At 40.4% G+C, this 15092-nt stretch overlaps 1 protein-coding gene across 1 annotated transcript in view; it reads right to left on the reverse strand.

Annotated features, from left to right (window-relative positions):
- Nucleotides 1-15092, reverse strand: part of SEC62 (SEC62 preprotein translocation factor) — a gene marked incomplete at its 5' end in the record, with an annotated part of 28022 nt that continues 12930 nt past the window's right edge. Inside the window, 3 exon segments of the mRNA XM_014588503.1 lie at nt 1-1220; nt 6082-6201; nt 11818-11878. Coding sequence (XP_014443989.1) covers nt 751-1220; nt 6082-6201; nt 11818-11878 — 651 coding nt within the window.

Consider the following 15092-nt stretch of genomic DNA (forward strand, 5'->3'; position numbering starts at 1 on the left):
AAATAAAATGTTTGTTTTATTTGTAAATTATGTACAGAATACACTTTACGTTATGACAAGGAAGTGGGGAAGAAGGAAGAAGAGCCATCACCTCCCAACCAACGCTGTTCACTTTCTCTGTGGGAGGTGATCACCTTTCTCTGAATCAGATGTACAAATCAGTTTGGATTTCCTCAGCTGGAAGAGAAGAATTTGTAACTAACTAAAAGTGTTGCTGCATTGTTACTAGTTGGCTTGTTCCCACAAAATATTTTTGAACCCTGCTAACTCAGAATCTTAAAAGAAATTTCTTGGTATAATTTTATAGTGAAAAACAAAAGCTTAACTATCAAGAACAATGAGTTTAAGCATTTCCTCTTAAAGAAACCATGTCATGGTTACATACCTACACATAATCTGAAACGCTGGAGTTTCTTTATTCCTTTTAAAGTCTGGATTAGTCTAATAGTAAAAAGCCTTACAACTATCAAAAACAGCACTCATGTCATTGTGGAAAGTGCATTTTTGATAACTGTCAAAATGAATGAGATGTATTTACTGTAAAACTATCAGAGAAAACTTCATGGCTTTAGACTGCAACATTAGGAGTACCAATACTCTATAAACTGAAGAACTGAACAGCACTGCTTGGATATCAAACACATTGCAGTGAATGAATTTAAAGACTGCTACAATGCCGGGTGCACGTTATGATCAGCCAACATAGAAAATCCAACCTCTTGCACTTATTCAGTCTCGAAATTAGGCAGATTATGATTTTTCGTGTGAACATTTAGGTGTTTCTCCATCATTGTCTTCTTCCTCCTCCTCTTCACAATCTCCATCTGTTTGCTGTTCCAGTTCCTCTTTTGTGATCATTTCAAAATCATTCCCATTCCCACTACTGTGCTGGGATCGGTCATCTTCCCTCCTGTCACTGTCTGTGTCTGAATGCCGTTCTCCTCCCGAGCCTTCTGCTCCATGGTTTCCTGGTCCTACTTTTCCCTCCTCCTCTTCCTTTTTCTCACTGTCTGACTTTTCCTCACTGTCAGACTTCTGCTGCTTTTTGGTTTCAGACTTCTCATCTTTCTTTAGGTCTGCTTTTGGTCCTTTGTATTCGTGTGTGTACAGAGGCCTGAAGGAGTCAATGAAGCCCACGTCAGCAGTCAGATTTGGCAAGAACCAAAAGTGGTGCCTTCCTCCAGTTATGAGCCAAATGATGAGAAACAGAATGCAACGGGCTGTGGGGAGAGAAATTTCTCTAACTGAGTGATTCAAGCATTGACTCAGAGAGCAGGGAAGGGAGTATCTGTTCATTCAAAGCTGGCAAAACAGTTATTTCACATTTCAGGAGTGTCAACTATGAATACTTAAGTCCCGACTAGGTCAGCAGCTACTGCAGTATTCTCAGGACACAGCATTCTGCTCTGCACCAGAGGGCACAATGCTTTGTTGTTCTCAAAAAGTCACGTCTATGCTTCCCTTCCTCTGCATATACTTACGCTGTGTGTACTCTGTGATGTTATACTGGAACCATACAGTAGTCAGCTGGAAAGCTTAAGTGCTCGAGGGACAACAGTTTAAGAAAAAGAAATATGAGCAAGGGATGAAGGATATCTTAAGAAAGATAACCTAGTTCCTTCAAACAAGCAAAAAGCTGGGCTGGATCCATGGTGGTTAAGGGAGCTGGACCCCAAATAGTCAACCAGTGTGTCTGACTCCTGGCACCAGTGGCTTGCAAAACATGCCAGATGTATGTGTGTGCATACGTGCCCAGTATCTTGACTGGGAAGGTTGGAGAAGTGGAGAGGGGATTGTGGCTTGAGCATACCACCTTGGAGGTGCTCTCTTCCTCTCCCCTGTCTCACTGGCAAGTGTACCCACCTCCTGGCAATGAAAAAAAGGACAGTGCATGTCTACATCATGACATTCCTGGACTCCAGGAATTTTTGCCTTTGTAGGGCATTTCCTCCATTAAAAAAGATACTGAAAATTCCATTCGTGGGTGCACTGACATAAATCCGGATAGAATACTGCGCAGGGTCACTATTGCACAGCACATACATTTATACGTAGTGTTCCTGATTTTAAAAGAAATGAAAATGAAAACATTTCTGGGGGACCCTAAATATATTATTGGCCTGAGGCATGTGCGAGGCATGTGCTTACTCTGCCTGAAGGTAGGTCAATCCTGGACAAAGAATCCCAGTACTACCAAGTTTCCTTCTTACGATCCTTTTTTGTTTTATTAACTAGGTTAATTATATAATTTTTACTTATTTAAGGACCAAATCTCTCAATATTAGATAACAATATAATGCTAATGAAAGCAAGATTGCTTAAACACCTAAGGCTTATAAGGCTACTCTTTCAGAACAATATATTATGATAAACTGTGAAATAATGCAATTTAAATTTTAAACTTTGAAGGAAAGAATTATCCAAAATTACAACTATTTCATATAGTTTTCTCTTCATTTACCAATTATGTAGGACCTTTTTAAGAAAGAGAGCCAGCAGGTGGCATGGTGGTGAAGGGACTGGACTCCCACATGGCTAATTGCAGTTCAGGTCCTGGACCCAGTGCTTGAGAATCATGCTGGACATATGTGCGTGTGTGCCAAAAGTCCCGAGAAGAGATTGGAGAGGGGACTGCGGTCTGCCCCTTTGGTAGGCACACAAGCTGTATAGCAAAAACCTAAAAGAAAAAGAAAAGGTCCTAAAAAAAAAAAGGATAATGAATGTTATGTGAATGTTTTAGATGAACCAAATGGCAAGGTTTTTGGTTTTGTTTCAGTTTGTTTTCTTTATAGATGATTACATTACTGTTTTCATATAAAGCCTGAAAAAAGTTCATCTATGTTTCTTCCATCATTTTGCTGTGGATAAATAAGGGAAATTGCTACAGCTGCCTTGACTTTTATAAGGTAGCTATTTTAATTTTCATAAAAATATAAATATCTGGCTCCACCTTAGGGGCACAGGCGGTATGCACTGAACTGCAGTACCGGGAGCCACGTGGCTGATGGCGGTTTGGACCCCAGGCAGACACACACCAGACTGTGATGAGCTGGGAGTCTGGAGGAAGGGGGCTGCACTATGGAAAGACCTTGTGGACAGTGCTTGTTTTTCTCACATGCGTGTGCACACACTCAGTCTCAGGAATAAAATAAACTGAAAAAGGGGAGTACTGGGGCGGAGATTGAGAGAAAATAAACGAAAGAGTAAATGTACGTAAACAAGTGGAATAGGCCATGGAACTGTAAACCATAGCTGAGTAAACGTGTCAGGATACACTACAAAACAAAAACTAGTATGACTATTATCAAATGGGTACATCATCACATAAGTTCAGTGTTGAAGACGATGGATATGTCTACATCCTTGATTTGATTACTACACTCTACATGCTAGGAAAAACCGTTCCGGACCTCGCAAAGATGTACAACTATTTGTAAACTAGGAATCATAATTTCAAAATTAAAAAAATATATAAATATTCTGACTTTTGTACACATTGGAATCTTCTGGTATAACCAAAAAAGGTAAATATGTTTGAAATTATGATTTAAAAATAAATTGCACTAATAGATAAAAACAACTTTCAAAGAGGTTGAATTTTTTTCTATAAATACAATTATCATGATAGGTTTTAAGACAGATGGTGCATAGTAAGAAATCGTGGGGCCAGCAGTTAGCATAATGGCTATGCTGCTGGACTCCCATGTAGCCAACTGTGGTTCGAGTCCTGGACCAGGTGGCTTGAACTCACACCAGGAGCGTGTGTGTGTGTGTGTGTGTGTGTGTGTCTCCAAGATCTCGAGAGGAGAATGAAGAAGGGATTGTGGCGTGGCCACCCCCCGGGGGGGGGAGGTGATTTCTCGCTGTCTGTCTCTCTGTCTGTCTCTGTCTTTCTGGCGAGCGCACTCGCCCTATGGAAAAAACCTTTAAAAAAAAAAAAAGGAATCGTGTGCCAATTTTAAGAAAAAGCCAAATAGAAATGGCACAAATAAAACCTAGTTTTAGCACACACAAACTGAGCCTAGTAAAATTCTCACATGCTTTATAAGTTGTCTTTATGTGACATTAGATTACCAGGTGTAGAAAGGGAAGAATAACAGGAAAACTCTGACATGTACTGTCAAACCATTCTAAAAGTGACACATTTTTAAAAAAGTTGCCAAAGACCTTATTTCAAATGGCAATATTAACCATGAACATTCAAAGTAACATCAAATATAATTTTAGAATAATATAAAAGAAATATTCAATTTATAAGTAGGATTGAAATTATTTTAAAGTATACTTGGAACTGCATTTCAGAATCAACAAATTGCTGGGTTTGTTTCCTGATTTAATTTATAAACTTATCTGACTCACAATGCATATTTAAATTAATTACATATTTAAAATGAAAAATTATTGAAAATACTACAGAAAAAAACCTGTATTTTAAAACAGCAAAACAATATAACCATGAGTTACTCTGAATGCCAATTTAACTAAAAGATAAGCAGGTGGAATAATTCTATTTAGTGGAGCTAAACTTTGGCTGAAATCTTAAGGAACTTTTTAATTTTGTGCTACAAGGTGTGTGTGCTCGTAGGAGATGAGAGAGAGAGAAAGAGAAAGAAAGAGAGAAAGAGAGAGAGAACCTGAGAAGTCCTCCTCCCCCGGGGAAAGGGTATGCCACACCCCTTCTCCATTCTCCCCTCAGGATTTTAGGCATGACAGCTGGCCTGTGTTTTCAAGCTGCCGGGTCCAGAACTCAAACTGTGCAGTTGGTCATGCAGGATCCAAACACCTCAACCGCCATGCCACTGGGTGGCCCAGATTCTTTTTTTTAAGTAAAAGTTCATTCATTTCCTGAGAGCGAGCAAGCAAGCAAGATGGGCCACCCTAACAGGGCCCTCAAGCCACATCTACCTCTCTCTCAGCCACAGCATGTACCACGCATGCTTAGGGCGGTCCCGCACACCAGCTCAAGGCCTTGCCCATGTGGGTCCAGCTGCATCAGCCCTGCACCACTACTTGGCTCGAGGATTTTTATGTACTTATTAATCATTTATTATTTATTCTTTTTCTAAAGGATAAAAGAAAAAGATAGTTCTTCATTTATCTTCAATATCCCCTTTGCCATTTAATTTTCAGACCCTTTTATCAACTCATAGGAGAGTTTAAAAATTGTTTTTATGTGATCCAAGTCTATTGGTACTTTTTGTTATTTCTTGGATTGCTTTTTAGTTATGAAAACTCCATTATCCAGAAATGTGAAAAATAAAAACAAAAACACATTCAGTTACTTTTTCCTATTTGGTTTTTAAAACACTTAACCTCTTAATGCATCTAGAATTTATTTTGGCACCTTGGTGAAAATTATTGTTCAGAACTATTTATCAAATATATGTATAGAATTTAAATATTTAATATAATATCATTTATCTTAAGTCAAAATATAAAAATATTGGGACCCGCAGGTGGTGTGGTGGTTAAGGGTGCTGGACTCCCACATAGCCGACCACGGTTCAAGTTCTGAACCTGGCAGCTTTCTCTCTCTCTCTCTGTCCCTCTCTGGTCAAATTAAAATAAATAAAAATGAGTAAATGAATAAAGTTAAATAAAATAATTTTAAAAAATAAAAATATTTGACTGAAAACATTATGATGTTTAATAAATGATCACTGAAAAGATACTAAAATTCTTGCTGTAGCTGATTTTAAAAGCACATCTATTTACAGATTAAGATATAATAATGTATGGTATATGTCAAAATAACTAAGAGAAAAAAATGATAAGCCTGGTGACAGATATGGTAATAAATGATTTAATCACTTGATACCAAACTATTATTGTATTCAATAAATGTATATAATCACAATATGTTAATCAAAAATATTAACAATAAAAAAGAAGATATATTAAATCCTTTCTCTTCAGAATATGTCAAATCAAATTAAGCCTGAGTCAGTTTTGGGATTTGACCTAGATAGTTCTTCATTACATACATTAATTTTGCCGTTATGTCTTCCTGAAGCTGCAGATCACAGCCAACCATGGAACACCTACCGTACGGAGCCAAGTCTCGCCAGTGACTGTACTTACCAACTGCAAGGAGAAGAATGCTGGCCACAAAGCAGCCTGCGCCCACACTGAGGTAATAAACACCTACTCTCATCTCTGCCGGCCAGAGTGGGAAGAGGGTAGCTGCAATTACTGCAATCACTGGAACAAGAGATGACCAAGTTACTTGGATAATTTACAGAATAAAAACCTAAGCAGCCTGGTTGCAACAACAGTGAACACTTTCTTGAGGGAGGAAAAACTGAAACATAAACATATTGAAATAAAAATTGATAATTTTATTTATTTTTTGAGAGATTTTTTTGCTATAGAGCGTGTGTGCTTGCTGGAGAGAAAGAAAGTAAGAAATCGCCCCTTGGAGGCATGGCCACACCATAATCCCTTCTCCTCCACTCTCTTGGGATTTTGAGCATGCACACAGGCCTGGTGTTGAGTTTCAAGTGTCTGGGGTTGGAACTTGGCCATGTGGGAGTCCAGCACCTTAACTACTATGCCATCTGCTGGTCCCCTTAAGTTTATCTTTAAAGAAGGATCAATTATAAGCAATTTCATATCATTTGATCTAACATTTCATGTTATTTATCAATTGGATGAGGATTTTCTTTTCCTTTTTAGTTTTTGTTTTGCTGTAGGATACATGTGCTTGCGACAGACAGACGGGGGTGGGGGGGGGAAGAGAAATGATCCCCCAGGGGAGACTGCCACATCACAATCCCTTCTCCATTCTCCTCTGAGGATTTGGGGCACACATCACATGTACATTCTCCAAGCAGCTGAGTCTGGGACTTGAACCATGAAGGAGGCCATGTAGGATCCAGTTACTTTAACTTCCATGCCACTTGCTGGCCCAGGACTTTTTTTTTTCCTTTGGTAAAAATTACATATACAAGGTAAACATCCCTAATCTGAGCATCCTAAAGCCTAAATGCTCCAAACCTTGTAACTTTTTGAGTGCTGACAGGGTGCCATGAGTGGAAAATTCTACACCTAACCTTATGTGTTGACTTCCAGTCAAAACACTGCAGTACAAAAATACTGTATAAAATTACCTTCAGCCTATGTCCATATGAAATATAAATGAATTCTATGTTGTGACTTGGGTCCCATTCCCAAGATATCTCATTAGGTGCATGCAAATAAATATTTCAGAAATCTGACAGATACTCTGGTCCCAAACATTTCAGACAAGAAACACTCAATCTATAGTTTAAAAAAAAAGTGCTGCCTAAAAATGTAAAACTGTTAGCTCCTTGTACTCCCTGGTGTTTTCAAGCAGAATCTACCTTATTTTTTGAATATTAAGGTTGTAAGACTCTGAATAGGGAAGATTAAAGAACAAAACAAGCCTAACAAAAAATGATTCCATGGGGCTACCCTCGCAGCTCAGCAGTTAAGGAGCTAGATCTTAAATGGCTGACTGTGTTTGAATCCTGGTGGCTTGAAAAGTGCATATACATGAATGCTCAAAATTCTGACAGGATATAAAATGGAGGTAAAAGGCTTGCACTGTGACCAAGCCCCTACTGGACGGTGCTTCTTCTCTCTCTCCGGCAAGCAAATGCACCTCCTTGGGGGAAAAAGAACAAAAGAAAAAACAAAAACACCACAAAGAGCCCTCTGGAGATTCTGATTCTGGGTGGACTTGGACATCCACAGACTGAAAAAGCTCCTCAGTGATTCTGCTCCAATTTTTCTTTCAAAGTCAGGAATTGTATAGAAGCATTTCCAGTGTTATTGTAAGTAAAGCAGGGCTGTATGAAAGCATTGTAAGAAATTATGGACCAGCCTCATAGCACGGTAATTAAGTCCTGTGCACATGAGCTGGATCCCACAAGGCTGACCAGAGTTTGAATCCCTGCCTCGGAATCCTGAAAATCAGTCTGGTCCTGGGTGCGAGCATGTCCCAAATCCTGCTGATATGGAGAAACAGGAAAAGAACTGCGGCATCGTCATGTCCCACTAGATGATCTCTCTCTTAATCACTCTCCAGTGAGCACACATATCCTCCAGTAACAACACAACAGTTACAAGTAATTAGAATTGGGTTTGTAGATCTTTGGGGTAACACCAAAATTCAAATTCTAGTTTGTTTATTCGTTCGTTCATTCATTTATTTGCTAGAGGGTATGTGTGCTCACCAGAGACAGAGAGACAAAGGCAGAGGGAGACAGAATAAAGCTCCCCCGCTGGGGAATGGCCATGCCGCAGCCCCTCCTCCATCTCCCGTTCCTGGCACTACAGAACACAGACACATCCATGCCAGGCCTGTTTCTCAAGTCCAGATCTGGGACACCTACTGCCAGAACCATCAGGCCATGGAACCAGTCCACTCTATCGCTTATAAGCTAAGCAGTCCTAGGCAAGTTACTTAATACTTTTGAAACTAAGTTACTTTATGATTTAATAAGTGCTTGTTCCTATTTTCTAAAAGTTGTTAAAAGGGTGAAACAAGACTTCATAGGGAAAGTATTTAGCAAAGAACATTGTAAGTAATCAATAGCTACTCCTGATTTGGGTTGGGTTTAATGGCATTTTTAACTCCTATAAATATTATTTTGGGGCCAGCAGATGGTATGGTGGTTAAGATGCTGGATTCTTATATGGCCAACCAGGTTCAAGTCCTGGACAGAGCGGCTTGAAAAATCACAACAAATAAATAAATAAATTTTAAAAAGTTATTTTGAATGGGATTCTATACCATATTGACCAAGCTTATTTTTTTTTCTTTCTGGCGGGGGGAAGAGGTTTGTGCTATAGGGTGCGTGCGCTTGCCAGAAAAACAGACAGATGGCCACAACACAGTTCCTTCTCCTCTGTTCTCCTCTTGGGCACGCATGCACACGTACCCGGCATGAGTTTAAGCCACCAAGTCTGGGACTCGAACTGTACTCAACTACATGGGAGTCCAGCGACATAGCCATTACGCCAACTGCTGGTCCCAACCAAGCTTACTTAAATTGGTATTTTAAAAATAATTCTTTCCTACCCACTCCTGAACTTATAGAAAGACATATCCAGGTAAAAAAACAAAAGATACAGTGAGGATTGAATTTTCACTCAATTCTTGCTCTACTCCAAAGTCTGACCACGGTTAAGCTTATTTTTATTCCAAGACTGCCTGTATATAATTACAACTAGGTACGTACAATTTTTTTTTCTAAATAAATGAACTTTATATATATTTTATTCTTAGTCTATTACAACTTTATTTTTTCATATGATCTATTCTAGATATCTTTCCATCAGTACATCTTAATTCTTTAAACACTGGATGGTATTCTACTGTGTACTGTACTGTAAATTATTTTACCATTCTCCTATTTAGAGACTTGAATTGTTTCTAGTTTAATCCTTTTATAGACAATAATGCAAATACCTTTGTACACATATACTTTTGTACAACTGTGATTACAGCATAGAATAAAATCCTTAAAGTGTAATTCATAGGTCAAATGGTATAGGCATTTAAAATCTGCAAGATACTTGCTTGGTTACTCTCTTAAATATATTCCGAGGGACTTGGATTAAATTCAATAATGTGTGTGGGCCAGCCAGCGGCAAGATGGTTAAGGTGGTGGGGTTCCATATGCCAACTGTGTGGCTGAAGTCCCAGACCCTGTGGCTTGAAAAGCAAGCCAGGCATGTGAGAGTATGCCTCAAATTCCCCAAAATTGTGGCATTATCTTTCCCTGTGGAGGGTGCTTTCTCCCTCTCTCTCTCTCTTTCGTGAGTACATGTGCCCTCCTACAAAAAAAGAAAAGAAAAACAACATGTCAGTGCACTTACTTTGTGTACCCAAACGGGAACAGCCATGGGTTAAATTCCCAGACAGAGAGTTGCTGGGTCAGTGTCTATGCACTTAAAATCTGAAGGATACTGCCAAACGGTCCCCCATAAAAACTAAAACAAGGAACACTCTCAACTGTAGGAGAGTGCTGGTTTCTCCCTCAGACTACACTGTCAGACTGTGCAGTCGTCTTCATCTCTGCGGCTGTAATCTGTACTGATGAGTGCAACTACGTACCGCTCATGGGGACTGCGCACTGTGCCTCTTTACCTGTGAGCTACCTCCACCATTTCTACACTTTTTTTTTAAAATTTTTTTTATAATTCTTTTTTTTAGCTTTATTTATTATTATTATCATTGTTATTTTCCAGTTTGATCAGAGAGAGAGAGAGAGAGAGAGAGAGAGGGGAAGTGAGAAAGCAAGCCACCAGGTCCGAGACTCGAACCACGGTCGGCCATGTGGGAGTCCAGCACCCTCAACCACCATGCCACCCGCCAGCTTAGATTTATACACATTTTGAATCTCGTAAAAATCTTCGTTTTAATGTATTGCAAATAATTTCCTTTATCATTTATTGCCTGAATATATTTAAAGAATTAAAAAAAAGTGATAACTACTTTGTGCTTAGAAAATGCATGGTGTACACTGTAAAAATGTATAGTGATTAAATGTAAATAATACGTGTGTGTATATACGTGTGTGTGTTTGTGTATACATATATATATATATGTATATATATATGAACACGGCCCAGTCGGGCCTGATGACCTTGCCCCTGCAGTAGCAGCCACAGGATTTCTGAATCACAGATGAGCACCGATTCTGACCCTCTGGGTATTTTGGGAGACTGACTACACAGTGAAAAAAGGATAGTCATTGCCAGTGAGGAAACTAGCCTTATAAGCTTTTATGGGCACTTAGCAACTTGAAAACTCGCCTTGGAACCGGAGTCCAACGTCAGGACCAGGGGAAAGAGGACTAGGCATTCCTAAGGAGTGAAAGGCTCAAACACTCTTCTCCCTCTGGCCCTGCACCTGTGCCTCTTCTCAAATGGCACAGAAAGTTCAAGGGGGCCGAGGGGAAGGCCTCTGCCTGGAGCTCCGGGTGGTGATCAGGACCCTGTCCAGCTCTGCCAGGGTTCAGGCCCCCGTCCTGGTGCCTCAGGAGCATGGACAGCCAAGCACCTTGGAAGCGTGGCAGCATACCATATTGTAAAACAGGAGTTACTACCAATTGTAAAATGCATTCTGGCTTCAGAGATTAAAACTATTAAAGAATGGCCTACTGGTGATGATAAAATGATATTTACTATAAAATGCATCCCAATTTCAGAGATACTAAAATGGAAAAAAGTACTTAGAATCAGTGAAATTCAGCAATGCTATTTCTGATTAGCATTACTAAAATTCAAGACATTCTTGTGAAATAGGATTTCCAAACTCTCTAAAGATAGGTAAGCCCGTGTGCCTTGCCGGGCCGAGGTACTGTGGGCCCTTGAGTGTCCCTCCCCTGTGCGGTAACCGAGGGAGTGCATGATGGCTGCGCACGGACAAGGTGGTGCTGTAGGAAGAGGGGCTACTCACGAGCTCACACCATCTTTCTTTTTTCCTTTTTAAATAACTGAGACCAGCATATGGGGTGGCAGTTGGGTCGCTAGACTTCCACGTGTCAACCGTGGTTTGAGTCCCGGACCTGGCGGCTTAAATATCATAATGGGTGAGTGTATGTGTGCCCAAGAACCCGGGAGAAGAATGGAGGAAAAGAAACTGTGGTGTGGCCACCCCCCCATCCTTCTCACTGTCTCTCTCTCTGGCGAGCGCATGCACCCTAAAGTAAAAACTTCTTTAAAAAAACCCCAAAAAACAACTATTAGATGTGAAACTTATAAATATTTTCCTTTATGGCACCTGCATTTGTTTTTGTTAAATTATAGATTGTACTGTAAAGCTACTTACATGCTACTACTTACCAAGAATTAATCCCATGACAAATGTTTTAAAGTGAACTGGGTCATAGATCCACACATATACCTAGAATAATCAAGAAACTTAGTGCTTAAAAGTTTTAAGACTACACTGGAAAGTAAAGTTAATTCTGTATTTTGAGGTCTCTGAAGCAATCATCGCCTCTTAGCACACGAACACTACTTTCTAAGGTAACCCCGAAGGCCTTTCCTTCAGTAGTAGTGGGTCTTCTGGCATCCATCCAGTTAGAAAATAATCATAAGAAAACTACAAACTCTGCAATGCATTTAAGAGAATTTGTTTATACTTACATGCATTCAAGAATTTGTTCACACATACAAATCATCATTTAGTCAACCCGAAGACCAGCAATTGTCAACCTTTCTCTCTCCAGCACAATGACGAACCGGTGTGGGTTAAGAGCACAGTTAGGAGAGATTTCAGCTAGGTCCTACTATACAGAGCCAACATTTCTTAATTCCACCCTTTCTCTTCTGTTGATAAGGCGCAAACAACCAGTATTAAAGATCATGCTTGGTAAACAAAGAGTTTATGACTCTCTGTACTAACTGCCATTGTTCCCCCAGAGGTCTGTAGCCCGTAACTTGAGAAACACTGCCTCAGAGCTGAACTTACAAAAATGTACTTTTATCAGGTTACTATATAAAACAGATATGTATGCCATCATTCAAATCAGAACTCTGCTCAGCCATCAATCACCAGGCTTTGACATCTGGCCCAGACGGCAGTGCAGCGGGAATCCAAATGGACCCATGTGCAGAAGGGCCTGGGTTTGCACCCCAAGGCCACCTGTGCACGTGGCGAGCTCGTACGCAAGAGCACCTGCCTGGGCTAGCTGAGGTGGGGTGGGCCAGAGCATAAAGACCCTGGTGGCAGGGGCTATCTGGCCCTGTTTCTATTCCCTGAAGAAATTAAACTTAAAAAAGATATATCAAAGGTTTCCTAGCTTATTATATAACTATACTCTTTCATTTCGTAGCTCTATATTGGCTAGAACTATCATCTTTCTGACTTGGTTTTTCTACTTTTTTTTTTTTTTTTAAGAATTATTTCATTTAGTCATTTATTTAAATTTGATCAGAAAGCGACACACAGAGAGAGGGAGGGAAACTGAGAAAGCAAGCCACCAGGTCCAGGTCTCAAACCATGGTCGGCCATGTGGAAGTGTCCAGCGCCTTAACTACCATGCCACCTACTGGTTTCTACTTCATCTTTTTTGCCTTGGTTTTTTTCTTTTTTTTTTTTTTTTTAAGAATTATTTCATTTAGTCATTTATTTAAATTTGACCAGAAAGCGACACACAGAGAGGGAGGGAAACTGAGAAAGCAAGCCACCAGGTCCAGGACTCAAACCATGGTCGGCCATGTGGAAGTGTCCAGCGCCTTAACTACCATGCCACCTACTGGTTTCTACTTCTTTTTATTTTTCAATTTCCAGGGAACATGTGCACTTGCCAGCCAGAGAGAGAAGATGAGAGAGGAAGAGGGACAAAACACTCTGCCGTCTCCATTTCTCTGTCCTGTTGGGCTTTTGGGCAAGCACACATGTGTACCTGATGTGTTTTTCAAGCTGCTAGGACTGGGATTCTAACCACAGCCAGCCACGTGGGGTCCTGCTCTCTTAATCACTGGGCTGTGGGCCTGCCCTGCCTGGTCTACTTCAACCCCTTATTGTACTCGGCACTTCATCCCTGGGAATCAGATTTACAGATATTACTTCTGCCAGTTACCTTCTAAAAAACATGTTTTAATAAAATGACATTTCCCAACTTTAAAAGTTTCTGAAGGCATGCCACTTTCTACTTTTATTCTTTCTAAAATAAAATCTAGCCTTTTCAGGATGACAAGTTCCCATGCTTTTGCTCAGGTGGCTTCCTTCCCTAACAGACTCCTTCCGCATACACCTGCAACCTGCCAGTCATCCTTAAAGGCTCAGCTTGAGTGTCCCAGGTCTCCAGACACTCCTTATCCTTAAATGAATCCTTTTTTAGTTTTTGCTATAGGACATGTACACTTGCCACACAGAGACAGGGACACATACACAGAGAGAGAGAGAGAGAGAGCGAGAGAGCGAGAGAGAGAGAAATCACTCCCTGGGGGAATGACCATGCCATCATTGCTTCTCCATTCTCCTCTTGGGGTTTAGGCATGCATGTACACATGCCCAGTGTGATTTTCAAGCTGCTAAGCTTGTGACTCAAGCTGGCACAGCTGTCCATGTGGGACCTAGCACCTTAACGCCCACTCCATTTGCTGGCCCTAAGTGAACTATTTCTAGTTGGTGCTCACACCATAACCTTTGCCACACTGTAACACACTATATCGTACTATACAGTAACATGTCTAAATCCTCCTAATTGCTAGACTGTAAGAGCGTCCTCGCAGAGAGTTTTACTGTACTAATCATTCTATTCCCAGCACTGCTAAGAACGTATGGTAAATACAGCTAATGCTCCATGTTTAACTGAGGGTATTACAACTCTTATGTTAGGAAAAGCCTGCGGTCTTCTATTACAGGTTTTTTTTTTTTAAAGGTTTGTCATAGGATGCATGTGCATGCCAAAGAGAGACACAGAGAGAGACAGACAGTGAGAGGGAAGGTGAGAAATCACCACCTGGGGGGATGGCCACATCACAGTCCCTTCTCTTTCATTTTCCTGCCTGGCCTGATTTTCAAGTCACCAGGTTTAGGACTCGAACTGCAGTCAGCTATGTGGCAGTTCAGTATCTTAACCACTATAACACTTGCTGGCCTCTTACAGGGGTTCATAATGAGGGGTCCACATCAGACTCACCGAAGGATACTTGGGTGGGCATGCATCACCCACTATCCCATTCCACTCTAGAGATTCTCATACGAGTATGAATGGAACAAACCTACAGCACATTATTTTTGAAAAGTTTTCCCAGAATTCAGCTATACAGTCATAGGAGCTATTGCTTAAATAAGCTACTTTCATAGATACAGTGACAAGGGCTACCTTGAAATTCACAGTAGTTCAGTGGTCATATGATTAAGCACTAAATTAAGCAGTCTTCATGAAGGCTACCAACATACAATCTCCCATTACAAAAGATACAGTAAAAGCTTTCTTGGAGCAACGCATCAAGTAAAGTTGAAAATCTTATGCCTCCCCAAGTGAAGAGTCTGACCAATATGCTGTATAAGAAGCAGAGATCAGCAGGTGTCCTTAATGAACTATTCTGTCATTTTTTCTTTGGTGAAACTCTCCATTTTAGCTGGGCAAATAACCCATCAG

The sequence above is a fragment of the Tupaia chinensis genome, unplaced genomic scaffold (assembly GCF_000334495.1).
Source record: "Tupaia chinensis unplaced genomic scaffold, TupChi_1.0 Scaffold000281_1, whole genome shotgun sequence".
Lineage (NCBI taxonomy): Eukaryota > Metazoa > Chordata > Mammalia > Scandentia > Tupaiidae > Tupaia > Tupaia belangeri.